Here is a 13,759-nt window from a genome sequence, read left to right as displayed (position 1 = left end):
GTGTAGTGGACATCCTAGACAGCGGCGCACAGGATGGGATTTCCTTCAACAGATGTTTTCTGGAGGATGGTGCAGTTACGTGTGGTGATTCGGGGCAGAGGGAAACAACTGTAAATGTTGAAGGTGGCAAGAGTGACAGTCTACAAAAAGTTTCAAGCTCATATAAAGAGATGTCTCCAGCATTTTCCTGCCCTGGTGTAGACGACAGACAAGATACAAAAGACAAGGAGTTCTACAGTATTTGTGTTGTAGATGCTGAAGAGCTGAAAGGGGGTGAAGGGGTGCCAGCTACTGTGCATGGAGAGGCTGCAGCAGACTCAGATAACTCAGCTGTTACTGATGAAGGAATGCACAGCATGGCACGACCTTCAGACACTGGGGAGGAATTTCCAGTGCAGCAGTCAGAACAAGTGGAAGCTGAGCTTAGCTCACAGAAAGAACTGTTTCGGTATAAAAAAGTGGACGGGTCAAACACACAGGAAATGGAAACAAAGGAATATCGCAGCACAGACGTCCAGTCTCCATGTGAGAACCCACTGGGTGACAGGAGTCAGGTGCATAAGCTGGATACTGGCAATGCAGTGACAGATGGCTTAAGAGCAAAAGTATATGATGAAGTCATCCCTGGGAGTCAGCAGGAGGACACACGTACTGTAGGTGCTGCTGTCAGTTGTGATAAATCACTCCACGGAGCTTGTGATCCTGTGAAAGGTGTGGATGCTGCTGAAGAGAGCCAATGTGGTCCTAACTCATTACAAATGACACACAGTAATTGCATTTCCAGTGCACTGCTAAACACTGCAGTATGTCAGCTGGGGAAAATTGAGGAAAGTCCTGATTGTGAGGCTGTCTCGCTTGGTTTCAGCAGGCATCCCTCCAGTGTTGTGAGGGACATAGCTGCTAAACAGCTGGCAGAGAATGCTAAATTACCATTAGGCTCGGACAGTGATTCTCTTCTGGGGAATCAACAGGTAGGCAAACTTGCTGAAGAAAGTGAAGTAAGCTCAGATGTGGAAAAAAGAACATCTCAAAGAGCAGGTGGTGATAGCCAAGTGTTTACACCTGACTCTAATGACCATCACAGCCTTTTGGAAGAGTTCTTGACAGAGAAATGCACAGGTGCCGTTTGGCATAGCTGGGAAGCTTTGAATGTAGCTGAAATGCACGAAACCTTGGAAGAAAGTTCTGGTTTTCACACTCAAGTGAAAGGTTGCCCTGAAAAGACATCAGCTGAAGCTGCAAACTGCAGTGGCACAGAGGAAGATGTCTGTGTGAGTGTCACTGAGGTAAAAGGTGACGTGCTCACGGAAGCCAATAGCTTGGGCAGCACTCAGTCCTGGGGACGTGATGGCACTGTGACACCTCATGAACTATATCACATAAGCACAGAGGAAACATGCCTGAAGTCTCGTATTTCACAAGAGTCACAAGGGGATAAACTCTGCAAAAATTCAAATTCAGATGATAAAGACACCCTTTCTCCTGTGGAAGAGGAGGATATGGATAAGATGGACATGAACTGTAGACAGGGTGAGCAACAGGATTTGTATTCCTGCCACACAGTGGCAAATCAATGGAGTGTGTGGACAGACTCAGCCAAAAGAGCTGGGGATGTGGTAGAATCTGTAAAACAGACAAAATTTGAAGCTCTCCTCGATGAGACAATTGATAAGAAGGAGGAAAAGGTAAACCAAAACTTGGATGCTAACACTGGTAGTGATAAAAACATCTTAAAGTGCAATGGAGTCTCGCCTCATGATCAGAGTACTTACTCTGATCCCACTGTACCCATAGCTTTGGACAGGTGTACGCACAAGAGTGTAAAACTGGTAGATGCCCCTAAACAGCTGGAAGATGCAAATGGTGTCTTTCACAAGGCCCAGAACTGTTTGCCATCACTGTGTCAAAAGTCATGTTCTCATGTGCATGAGAAACCAGTGGAAGAGTCTGAGGTGTGTCAGTGTGCCAGTCCAGAGCCGAAGGCTGGGACCACTCAAGTTTCTGTTGGACCCTTTGCTGAAGTAGGATTAGAAACTCATGAGAAAAGTGTATGTGATGTAAATGAATGTAATCTGCAGGATGCAGAAGGGAAACAGTGTGTCAGTGTCCACTCAGAGGAGGAGAACCTGACTGACTTTAGGGTGTCTGCTGGGAATCCAGGAGCTTTTACCACAGGAAATGTAAAGCAGGTAGAAGCTGAGGGCACTGAACTGAGAACCACCTGTTACATATTAAGTACTGAAATGAATGACTTGACCACAGGTTGGGAACAGGTGCAGGCGGATCACAAGATTTTCTCAAACAAAGAGCTTGGAGATCTTGTTGACCCAAAGCAGGTAGACAAACATGTTGCTATTCCTTCCTATGAAATCCACAGTGCCTGCAGGGCCGCAGGCTGCCAGCGCGGCAGCCTGCACGGGGCCCTGGGGCCGATGGCAGATGGAGCGAGTGACCAAGAGCAGCACACCTATGAACTGGACAGACACAGTCCCCAGGCTGAAGTGTGGCCACACTTTATCAGTCCTCAGACCGGCAGTGCTGACTGGACAAATCAGCTGTTCTCCGGCACCATCAGTACTGGTAATGGGGAGTATCTGGTGGGCTTCCCATGGAATAATGCCCTCCCTGACAGCTGTGTGAAGGGTGACAGGATGTGTGTAGTCACTGAAGGCTTCCAGAGTGACCCCCAAGCTGTAACAGCTGCTTCATGTGCAGTGGGAAGTTATCCCTGTGGGCTGCTGGCACTCGAACCCGGTGGTACTTGGGGATGGCAAGACAAAGACATGTTTGTAAGTATTCTGCAGAAATGATTTGATGTTGCAGCTTTAAGCTGAAGCTAGGAAGTGGAATTGGCCAAGTCAAGTTGTTGTTTTATTAGATAGATAAATATTTCATATGGGGCTTTGGGGGATTTTTATTATGGGTTTCTTTTCTCATTTATGGTTGTGGTTTGTTTGGCTTGTTTTTCCTTTTTGGTTCTGCTTACCTCCTGTGGAAGTTTAAACATTGGGCAAAGTTTCTGGATGCAGGTTCTCAGTTCTGAATGAGAACTTACTACAGACTGTTAACAGTGCTCTTTACCTTTGTATAGGGAGAAATATGTGTGGATCTCCTGAGATCTTGAAGTTATGGCTTGGTAGCAATTAGGAGTCCTTTTGTTCACTTCTGGAGATGGTCTTCTGAAGTGCTGTAGAAAGGAATGGCTGCAGGAGAAACATGGGGCATGAGGTAGAATGGATCTTGGCTAGCTGGGGTAAGAAAACCAAAGCTGACCTGTGGTGGCTGCTGTTCTTCTTCCTTCCCTGCCAAGCGGAGCTGGCCCTGAGCATGGCTCCCTGCGCTGGCTGCTGTACAGCAGCTGCTCACACCTTGCCCAGTGGTCACAGTGTAGGCAGTGGGTGGCACTGGAAGCTGTTTGCTCTCCACAGGGGCAACTCTTCATGTATTAAAAGTGGAAACTGATGCAACCTGTCATCATCTTTGGATTCAAGTAGTTATGTCAAATGCTTCCACTTCTTATAACCCTTGTCTATCTAGATGTGTTTGAGCTGAGAGTCTTTAGCTCTCCTGGATGTGTTTTCTGTGCACTATGATGAGTGCACATGTTCCAGAATAATTACAGCTTCATGGAGTTTTGAAGTGCCTGTCTTTTTAACTCTCTACTGTTCCTAGCATCCTTAAGTTCCCAAAACCTCCTTTAATAACCTTTATTAGTATTTGTGATTGTGAGCAATACTCTTTGCCAGTATAGCCCACATATTAAAACATAGCAAAGATATTCTGAGTATGGAACAACTTCCTGTATTCTACTCAGACATTAGCAAAAAGAGGAAACTGTCTCCTGTTAGTATTAATAAAGTGTTGTAAACATTGGGACTACAGAGAGTAACCTCTAAAGACCAGGGATAGCCATTTTTATAATGCTCATATATAACCATTAAATGTGTCCAGGTCAGAGGAGATTGGCCTAAGATGATTTCAGTGGATCGTGGGAGAATCCATTGTTTTTGTCCTGCCTTGGGGGGAACTAACCTAACTCTGTGGATGCTCTGGATTTTTCTCCTTTAGTAGTGACAGAAGTTGTCAACGTATCGTTGCTCTCAAGTTTTTCTAATGCTTCCTTAAAGGCGTTAGCCTGTTTATATGTCCAGAAACCCCCCACCTTCTGGTTTTGAATTGTCCTTATTTTGTAATGGTATTTACCAGAAGTAGATAGAGCTACCAGTCAGCATTGAATTACCATGGACGGAGCCCTGCCTGAGGTCTGGGGCAAGTACAGGTTGAGTCAGTCTGTCAAAGGCAAAGAATGAACTGTTTGCTGTACTTTGCTCTGCTTGGCTACCCTTTTCTGGGGATTCTTCATCAGGGAGATGAATTCTCTACAACACAATTCTGCCATTTTTGTACCTGAAACAATTATGGGATGGCAGTTCAATTAACACATTTAGATGTGAGAAAAGCTTGACAGGTCCCCCTTGAGAGGTATATCTGGTAGGTTTATTTGAACACACACACACAGATGTATGCTGTGCACCCACAAAGTGCAGAATCACAGACTTGTGGATTTGTTGTTTTGTTGTTTCTTTCTTTGTTTTTGCAGGAGTCAACCAAGGTTTCTGAGTTAAATCCTAATGCAAAAGTTTGGGGAAATCATATGTTACACTTGGAAGCAGGTGGTGCCACTGATGGTAGTGTGAGCAGAACGTGGGAAGAAATACCTGAGCAGCCTCCAGATTCTTGTCAAGAAGGTATGAACAAGTTTGCAGCTGTTGGTTGAGAGAAATGTTACATTCATTTCCTGGTAAAACAATGAATGCAAATGGATAAGCAGCTTCAGATGTGGGTGTAACTATGGTGTTACTGTGATCAGAAGGGATGCTTTTTGAGTGTGTGCCATCTTTGCTGCAGGACTGGATGCCAGTGTTGATGGCGACAAAAAGCACCAGAATGCAGTGCTGACAGAGCTGCAGGAGCCATCACCAGCACTGCCAGTGTCAGACCAGACAGAGATGAACCCTTTGGCTCTTGATCATTCCGAGTATGAGTCTATGCATGAAACCACCCAGACAGGTAAGGAAAAGATACATCTGCTTGGGCTTGCTTTTAAAAAGCAAATATATTTTGAGTTGAGTAGGGAGAGTCCATTAAAGAAACAGACCACCCTGCTGACCCCAAACAAAACAGAAAACCCAAACAAACAAAACCCAACAGGCTACCTTCTTGGTTCAATGTGTGGTCTATAAACAGACCTCAGGAAATCCTCTCTTGCTCTCAGGCTAGGCTTACTTGTACACCAGTCTCCTCCTGTTTGATTGTAGGCCTTAGGAGAGTGCTGCACAGAACTGATCATAAATTCTGGATATAATTGAGTATCATTTTCTGGAATGTCACTCTGGATGCAAGTCCCTAGTGTAGATGTTTTCCATTGAAATATCTATCTACCTAAGCTGCAAGTTTCTAGTTAGGTCAGGTACTGAGGTAGAACTCACCCAGCACGTGTCTCAAGTAGTAATGTTAAATGTGTTGAAAGTTCAGTCCTGTACTTAAAATGTAAAATAAGCAGCAATTTATTTTCAGTGCTTTGTATTCTTTTTGAATGGAGGTTCATAATTTTTTTTCCCAGTGCCACTGTTAGTAGCTGTAGTCTATAGCAGGTTTTAGAAACTTCTGCAAGGTAGCATAGAGATTCAGCCAGGCTTATACTGCAGTGAAAGGGATAGAAGAGCTGCAGGATGCATGTAGGATTGCTACTTGAACTGAGATGAGGGATGGAAGAGAGGAAAATACACTGGGGATTTCATGAGAGGTCTGCTCCATGTTTCTTGTGCTTAGCCAGTTTTATAACATGCATTTGAAACACCCAGGATAGAATCGCTAAGAGCTGGAAATGAAGACAGCTGAAACGGGACAAAGCTGTGGGGGCATCCTTGCTTGTGTTGGAAACTGAAAGTTCTCTCTGACTCTTCTGCTTAAGGGTATTACTAAATAATAGCTAACAGAAAATTACATTAATGGTGCTTAACACTCTGGAGGGGAACAGTGTCCCTCAGCTTTTGTGTTAGAACTTGTCAGCCTCTCCTTTGCATACCCCAAATGGTTCCCTTCCAGCAGGAGTCAAATAGTGCTGTAAAGTGACTGAGCAGCAGAACACACCTGCTCCATTGGTGGTCCCAGCTCTGGAAGCTGGGGGGTATTTTTTTAATCTTTATTTTAAAAAATACATCTAATGCATGTCATCTTGGTCTTGGCTAGGTCTTTGGCAAGGAAGAAAGAGGAAATGGGGAAGGGAACTAGTGGTTAGCACAAGGTATATGCTTCTCAGGTGTTGGCATGGTGTGCATGACAATGAAGGAAATAAGTTGCTTTAGGAAGAAGAAAGGATATGGAGAGATGAAGAGAAGTATGAGAGATGCTGAAGGTGGGAGGGATATAGAGGGTAAGAGTTAGTGTGAAATGGTTTTAAGAACTAATTTACATTGATTTAATGTACTACTGAACATTTTCTAGATCTCTAAAAGTCACACTGACTTCCTGATCTTTAAGTAGTTCTTCCACTGGCACAGTTAGTTTACCCTTAACTGACTGCAGTATGTTGGGTGAAACTAAAATGAACCTGAAGTGAGTGTTTGCAGCTGAGAATTTTTAAACTTCCAAGTCTAAGAAAAAAATAATTTCTCCTTCTTTGAGCAAGAGATTAATGGATCACATCTGTTGTTAGTTGCATTGGTACCTGCTGGTACTTTGCAGTGACATTGTGGAATTCTTTTCTGAAATGGGGCATTGGGGCATTCAGATTTAACCAGAAGTCCAAAGGTCCTCCATCACCATGCTCATCACCCTGCATTAGTCAGGGCTCAGTCAGCTCAAAACTGGTTAAAGACTGGAGCTGATGCTTCAGTATCTACTTGGAGATGCTCTTCTAGAACCTCTTCAAATGTTTGTCTTCACTTGTTAAGCTCCGCTCTGCATATACAGAGTTCTATTTTCCTGTCTTAAAGGGCTCCTTTACAGTCTTGGTTGATGCTGAGCTAGTTCCCAGGGAACATGTATGAAGCTGAAAATGTGTTCCTAGTTATACAGCCAGCAGTAGACATGAGGGCACGATGAAATCACCTGTTGTGTCATACAGCAGAACTCAATGTTTAACTGAAGTATTGTAATGACTAGGTGGAAATGAACAGTTGCAGCCAGAAGGTCAGGAAGATTTACGAGAATTACTGAAGAAAACCCTGGAGTTCTGTTTGTCCAGGTAAGCATGTACCTACACCTAGCAAACTGGGGCACAACTGGCAGGATCCACTGCCTGCCTTGGCATGTGTGTTGGTGTGTTTCTCAGCTGTTACTTAAAATGGAGTGGAAAGGATGAGAACTTGGAGGAAGCAAGATCAATTCCAGAGTATTATATTGGTGGGCCTCTTAAAGCTTACCCAAACTTCTGGGCCTAGAGGATAAAGCAGCAAATACATTGAAGTGAGTGTAGTTACATGCAGCTACAGATCAGGGCAGTTTTTGACTGTTACTGAGGGTTTTTTCAGATTAAAACTTAGTTACTTGAGCCAGTTGGTAAGCTTTGCTTAATCATTTAAAGATTTGCATTAATTCAGAGGAAGATATTTGTAACTGTGTCTGTAGGTCCCGTTATACTTGTAGTGGTGAGATGGTTTAACCCCCCCACACCCACATAAAGCACAGCTAACCTCAGCTGGGGAAGTGAATGGAAAGCTGTATTTTACAAGCAATAATAAAATGCAATGAATATATACAAAATATACAATATTTACAATATTACACAAGAATTTACAGGAAAGAACACAAACACTGATCCTCCTGAGGAGCATCCCACTTTGGGTTCCCCCCAGACCTCTTTGCCCCTCCTTCCCTTTCCCCTCACAGTTAATTAGGTGAAAAAGGCTATTAAGGGAAATTTGTTAGCTCAAAGCAGTTGTTAGGAAAGTTAGTTTCTTTTATCAGTTTCATTCAAGGGTCAGTTGCATGCTCTCTGGCCAAGAAATGAAAAGACAGACTGAAGCTGGAGTGAGTGAGAGAAAGAATGCTAGAGATATTTGCTGTGGTACGTCTCATTTCTGACCAATGAAATTCGTTTAGAATTAATCTTTGTTTTCCTTTTAACAACTAAACATTCAGCTAGAGAATTCTCCAGCTATCCTTTTCTTAAAGGCACAGCCTAAACTGTCACAATACTTTAATTTTCTTTTGTTTTCCTTTTAAAAATTATATTAAAGGCTCTGAATCACACACTGAGTATAGACAGATGAGAGATGATGGAAGCAGTTTACTTGTTCTTAGTTATGCTCAGTGCTTATGTCTAGATGAAGAACATCCTGGACACAGCTCTCAACAACCTGGAGCAATTCCTTGTCTGTACTCCTGAGTAACCAGTTAGTGCTCATTGGGAGTTGCAAACTTCCGGCACTATTGTATGTTTGTGGGGTAACGTGCTGCCTGGTGTTTTCTAGGAGGTGAAACCAAGTGAGTGGGTTGGGAAGTTGGTGAAAATGCTGAGAAGAAATTTGATGCAGAAAATCACCTTCTACTGTGTGATAAGTTTTGGTCCCAAGTTTATTGGCAGAAGCCAGTATGTGACATTTGCCTCTTTCTTTTTTCTCTCCCAACAGAGAAAATCTCGCCAGCGACATGTACCTTATATCACAGATGGACAGTGATCAGTATGTGCCAATAATGACAGTAGCAAACCTTGATCACGTCAAGAAACTCAGTACTGATATGGATTTGATTGTTGAAGTGCTGAGATGTGAGTAAAAACCCCTCAATACTAGGCAGTGCTCTGGTAGTTGCTTTAGGACTACTGCTTCAATTTTCATCCCCTCTTGTTGCACATGGAGCAAGCATCTTCCAGTTCAGACCATCACAAATACTGCACTGTGGGTTTATCAAAGCTGCTTCACATTTGAGATCTTGAGTAATAATCTGTGGAAATGAGAATAATGTGAGCTGAAATTGTGGCATGTGGTGAGACAGCTCACAGGACTGAAGGATCACAATGGGGCTGTGTCTTGAGGACAGGGAAGAGGAGGAGAAGTCACACTTGCTATGGAGAACATTAAACGTACAGAAGTTGGCTATAGGGGTAGTGGGAGCCATCTAGGTCAAGATCAGAGGAGTTGTATCCAAAGGGAATCTTACAGTAGGCATCTGCCACTGACCTCCAAATGAAGACAAGACCAATGAAGCAATATTTGGGGTCACTTAAACAAGCTTTGGTTCAACAGAACCCGGTTCTTCCAGGTTACTTCAACAAGCCAGGTATCTGATGGGAGGAAAATACAAGCAGCTCACATGTCATTCATCAGGCTCCTCAAATGTGTAGAGGACGGCTTCCTCATACAAGTCAGATGTGCCAGCCAGGAATGAGGCACTGCTACTTGCAAATCAAGAAAACCTGCTTTTTAATCCCTCAGTTAGTGATAGCCTTGACTGCAGTGACCACTATGTTGTGTAGTTTGAGATCCTGTTGAGCACCCTAAAGGTTAGTACTAAGACATATTTTAGAGCAAACTTCAGCTTGCTTAGAGCTCACTTGGGTGGAATTCTGAGGGAGGCTTTCATGGAGCATGAAGGAGCTAACAAGAACAAATCACAGAATGTAAGGTCTTGTGTCTGAGAAGACCTAATCCAGGAGTGTAGGCTAGGATCTCCCCAGCTGGGGATCATCTCTGTGGAAAGGCACCTGGAGGTCCTGGTTGTCAGCAAGCTCAGTATGAGTGAACAGTAAACTGCAGCAGTGAAAAAAGCCGATGCTGAGGCTGCTGAGTTGCATCAACAAGGGCATCACCAGCAGAGATAACAAGGTCATTGTCCCACTCTGTGCAGTGCCTGTCAGGCCACATCATCCCTCTTCAGGTTTCATTGCCACTACATCAAAGAGATGTGGACAGGCTGGAGGATCTGGAGAAGGGCCACAGAGATGACCAAAGGACTAGGAAGCTGCCATATGAAGAAAGGCTGAGAAGTGGGTTTGTTCAGTCTTGAGGAGAGAAGGCTTAGGGGAAGTCATACCTCTGGGCTGCACTATTTGAAGGGTGGCTGCAAAGAAGTTGCAGACTCCCCTTTTACAAGGAGTCATGAAAAAAACAGGAGTCATGACAGGAGCAGCTGCTCCTCAGGAGCTTCCCACTGGACACAATGAGAACAATTAACCACTGGAACAATCTCCCTGGGGAAGTGGTGAGTTCTCCAACACTGGGCAGTAAGGTTCAGCTGGGCAGGGTGCTGGGCTGTGCTGGACTATACTTTTGCCAAGAAAGGCTGGACCAGATCATCCCTGAGGTCCCTTCCCACCTGCAGTTGTATGATTCTGTGATAAAATTCTCAGAAGAGGCTACTGAATGTTGCCACTAAGAATAATAAAAGAAAGTGTGACTCAACATGTGCCTTAGAAGAAAAATCCAAGGAACTGGGAATTTCTAGGCTGAGAAATCTTCACACTCTTGTAGGAGGAGTATGGAGATTTTAAAGAACACATCATCTCAGCTTGCCTGAAAGGGTCCTCAGTTATCTTCTGCTTATACATAATGTACATAAATATTTGAAGTTTAGCACAAAAAGCTCTGCATTATAAAGCTTTTGGTGTGCACAGCCACTGGTGATTGCTGACAGCTGAAATATGCTTTTATGGTTTTTTTTTCCCCCTTAGCTTTGCCTTTAGTCCAAGTGGATGAGAAGGGAGAAAAAGTTCGGCCAAACCAGAATCGCTGCATTGTGATCCTACGGGAAGTACCTGAGTCTACCCCCATCGAAGTAAGGCTTTGCTTGTGCAGTAGGAGTGCTTCTCTCTTGGCATTGGGAAGTTAGATGTCTTCCAGATTTCATAAGCATATCACATCTCTTACTACATTGTTAGTTTCTAACAGCATTGGTAAACCTTAGTCTGGGGGGGGGGTGTGTTTGGACAATATATTTGAGAAGCATGTGGCTGGTAGGAAGGCCCTGGTGCGAAGCTGACAGTGCTGTTGGGTAGAGATGCCATTGTGCTCTTGGACTGACTTACCCATACGTTCTCAGTGCTCACCTCCCTGGATAAACAGCAGATGAAGATGAGGTAGGATAGCTCTTAAAATGGAAAAGGCCACTGCTGCACCCTGAAACTTGTGAAGTACTTAAAGCTCTGCAAACACTTTCATAAATGCTGAGGGCAGAGGTGTCACGTGGATAGGGATCTCTGCTGGCTTGTGGACCGTGTGAGCGTGGAGAACTTGACTCTTTGGAGGCTGTTCAGTGTATCTGATGTAGCTGGGTCTATGACTACTGGAAAGACTAGAAAAGAATGATTGGGCCATAGATCAAACTGTCAAGTTTTCCTAAAGGAGCAGGCAGAGATTCTTGGTGATGGGCAGATACTTTAATTTCCTGTCTGTGGTTTTACAAGGAAGAATAGATTCTGAGAGTTGCTCTTGATAGCCTTCATACAAAAAGTACTGCAGTTTAAAAACTTAGGCTAAACTGTAAAGTTGCCTTAAATAGGAGCATGAACCACAGTCCTGAAAGGAACTGGAGGGAAGGAGTTAGATATGCTCTATGTACATGACTTTAAAATACCAGCTGCTTTTAACCTAGCTTTTAATAGGTCAGAGCTTTGGAGGTCTTGGGTTCTGGGGTTGAGTTTTTTTGTCATCACTTTGGATATATTCCCTAGTGGTATATATCTTAAATTGTTAAGAAGGAAGTGCTGAGGAATCTCTTTGCAGAAGAGGTGATCTGAGTGCAGTGTTTTGTGTGTGATGTGTTTGTATTTGCCATTAAGCAGCAAGGTTCCAAAGCACCTGTAAAGCCTCCCAACTTGCCTCTCCTTTTGATGCTGCTTGCCTCAGCTCTGCAACAAAAATGAATGTGCAAATGGATTAAACAAAACAAAGCCCAAGGGTTGTGCTTTGTATGGACAGGTTGGACTTGATGATCTTTGAGGTCTCTTCCAACCTTGGTGATTCTGTGACATTGGTTGATTGGGTTTGAGATGATACAAACCCTGTTTCAGATACACTTGAACTCAGGTGTCTGCAGATCCCTGTGTCTCCAGCTTCTGCATGGGGTTTTATGTGGCTGTGGTTTTGGGGACAGGGAGAAACAGACATTTTTCTGCACTTGATGCCAAATGTGTCTCTATGGCTTCAAGAGCTTAGCTCTCCTCATTTAAAGGGTGCAGATGGCTTCTACTCTACTAAAGAGTGCAGGATGGCCTTAGATAATGCTGCTTTGAATTCCTTCTAGCTAGCCAAGAGATTGGAGGGAGCTGACACCACTGCAGGTGTTCTGAAGTTCTCAGCCCAAAAGTGCTATCTATCTTAGTTGGAATTCCAGAGTTCTGCACATCAGATGGATGTTTTATTATGTCTGTTTATTTATCTTTCTCCCTCCCACCCTTTTCTCTCTTCTTATCAAACCCACTACCCTTAGGAGGTTGAAGCACTTTTCAAAGGAGATAATTTGCCTAAGTTCATAAACTGTGAGTTTGCCTACAATGACAATTGGTTCATCACATTTGAATCAGAAGCTGATGCACAGCAGGTAAGGCTTTTTTCAGAAGCATTTTAGAGTATTACAGGGAAGAAGGGTGGGGTGAGGGTGTGTTGATGGGTCATGCACTGTTGCAGATGTGTAACAAAGAAAAATACCAAACCCTCTACAAATAGCAGTGCTTCCATTTGGCTCGTACCCAGTTACCAGTACTATCAAACATAGCCTTGTGTCCAGGTTTCAGCTAGCAATTTTGTCTTGTTTGCCATATCCTGGCATCTTGGCCCAAGTTATACATTTTTATATTAAGAACATAGATACTTTGGATGACATACTGAAATGCTTCACTCATAAGAATGAAAGTCTTATTGTAATGCTACTGAAGCACTTCTGCAGTGCTAACTTAGCTCTTGCTGAATGCAGATTGCATGTAAGGCTTTTCTGTAGTCTGACATTAGCAGACTATTCAAGAATTGTTGGGCCTAGCCTGTCAAAACTTAAATTTCCTTTGCTTAATATAGTTGACACATTTTACAATTCCTTTTTAAAGGCTTACAGATACCTTAGAGAAGAGGTGAAAACTTTCCAAGGAAAACCAATAAAGGTAAACCGAGCTTGATGTTCTGGGGGTCTGTGTGTGTGTTTATGTTTTCTGGGGGCCACTATTTCCTAACAAAATCTAAGTGATCTAATCTCAGCAACTATTTGACCTGGAGATGGGCTTTGAAGCATAGCACATGCTATTTTGCTACTTTTCCTCCTCTCTGGCAGCAGTCTATCCATCCGAGCATCAGGCCAACAGGGAAGCATTCAACTGTTCCTGCCTTCCTTGAAGGAGAAAGCAGTGACTGATAAGTGTCCAGTAAAAGTTTGAGAGCTGCTAGTTTGAACCACCCTGGTTTAATTTGAAAGGCTGCTGTAATAAGTAATCTAATCTCCTTTGCAGGCAAGGATAAAAGCAAAGGCAATAGCTATAAACACATTTTTGCCAAAGAACGGATATAGACCCCTGGACATGAACCTCTACACGCAGCAGCGTTACACAACATCCTTTTACTTACCTCCAGTATACAGTCCCCACCAGCAGTTCCCACTCTACAGCTTAATTGGCCCACAGACCTGGTCAGCCACACACAGCTACTTGGACCCTGCACTGGTAAGTCTCTTGCTTATGAAGCTGCTGCCTTCTTTCCAGAGCTGGCATCTTGTGAAATCTTGAGGCATAGGAAGCATGTGTATCCAGAAGAGGGGAGTTGAAGATGCTGAT

At 43.6% G+C, this 13,759-nt stretch overlaps 1 protein-coding gene across 3 annotated transcripts in view; it reads left to right on the top strand.

Moving 5' to 3' along the window:
- LARP4B (La ribonucleoprotein 4B) overlaps positions 1-13,759 on the top strand; it is a 51,840-nt gene that overhangs the window by 28,164 nt on the left and 9,917 nt on the right. For all 3 annotated transcript variants that reach the window (XM_054171316.1, XM_054171313.1, XM_054171314.1), the window contains exons 3-10: positions 4,601-4,748; positions 4,909-5,070; positions 7,168-7,249; positions 8,637-8,773; positions 10,676-10,779; positions 12,433-12,543; positions 13,043-13,096; positions 13,439-13,648. In XM_054171316.1, the coding sequence (XP_054027291.1) occupies positions 4,601-4,748; positions 4,909-5,070; positions 7,168-7,249; positions 8,637-8,773; positions 10,676-10,779; positions 12,433-12,543; positions 13,043-13,096; positions 13,439-13,648 (1,008 nt within the window). The remainder of the gene's footprint in view (positions 1-4,600; positions 4,749-4,908; positions 5,071-7,167; positions 7,250-8,636; positions 8,774-10,675; positions 10,780-12,432; positions 12,544-13,042; positions 13,097-13,438; positions 13,649-13,759) is intronic.

Source organism: Dryobates pubescens, chromosome 21, assembly GCF_014839835.1.
Source record: "Dryobates pubescens isolate bDryPub1 chromosome 21, bDryPub1.pri, whole genome shotgun sequence".
Classification (NCBI taxonomy): Eukaryota; Metazoa; Chordata; class Aves; order Piciformes; family Picidae; genus Dryobates; species Dryobates pubescens.
The sequence above is the reverse complement of the archived record's forward strand: the minus strand, read 5'-3'. Positions and strand labels throughout refer to the sequence as shown.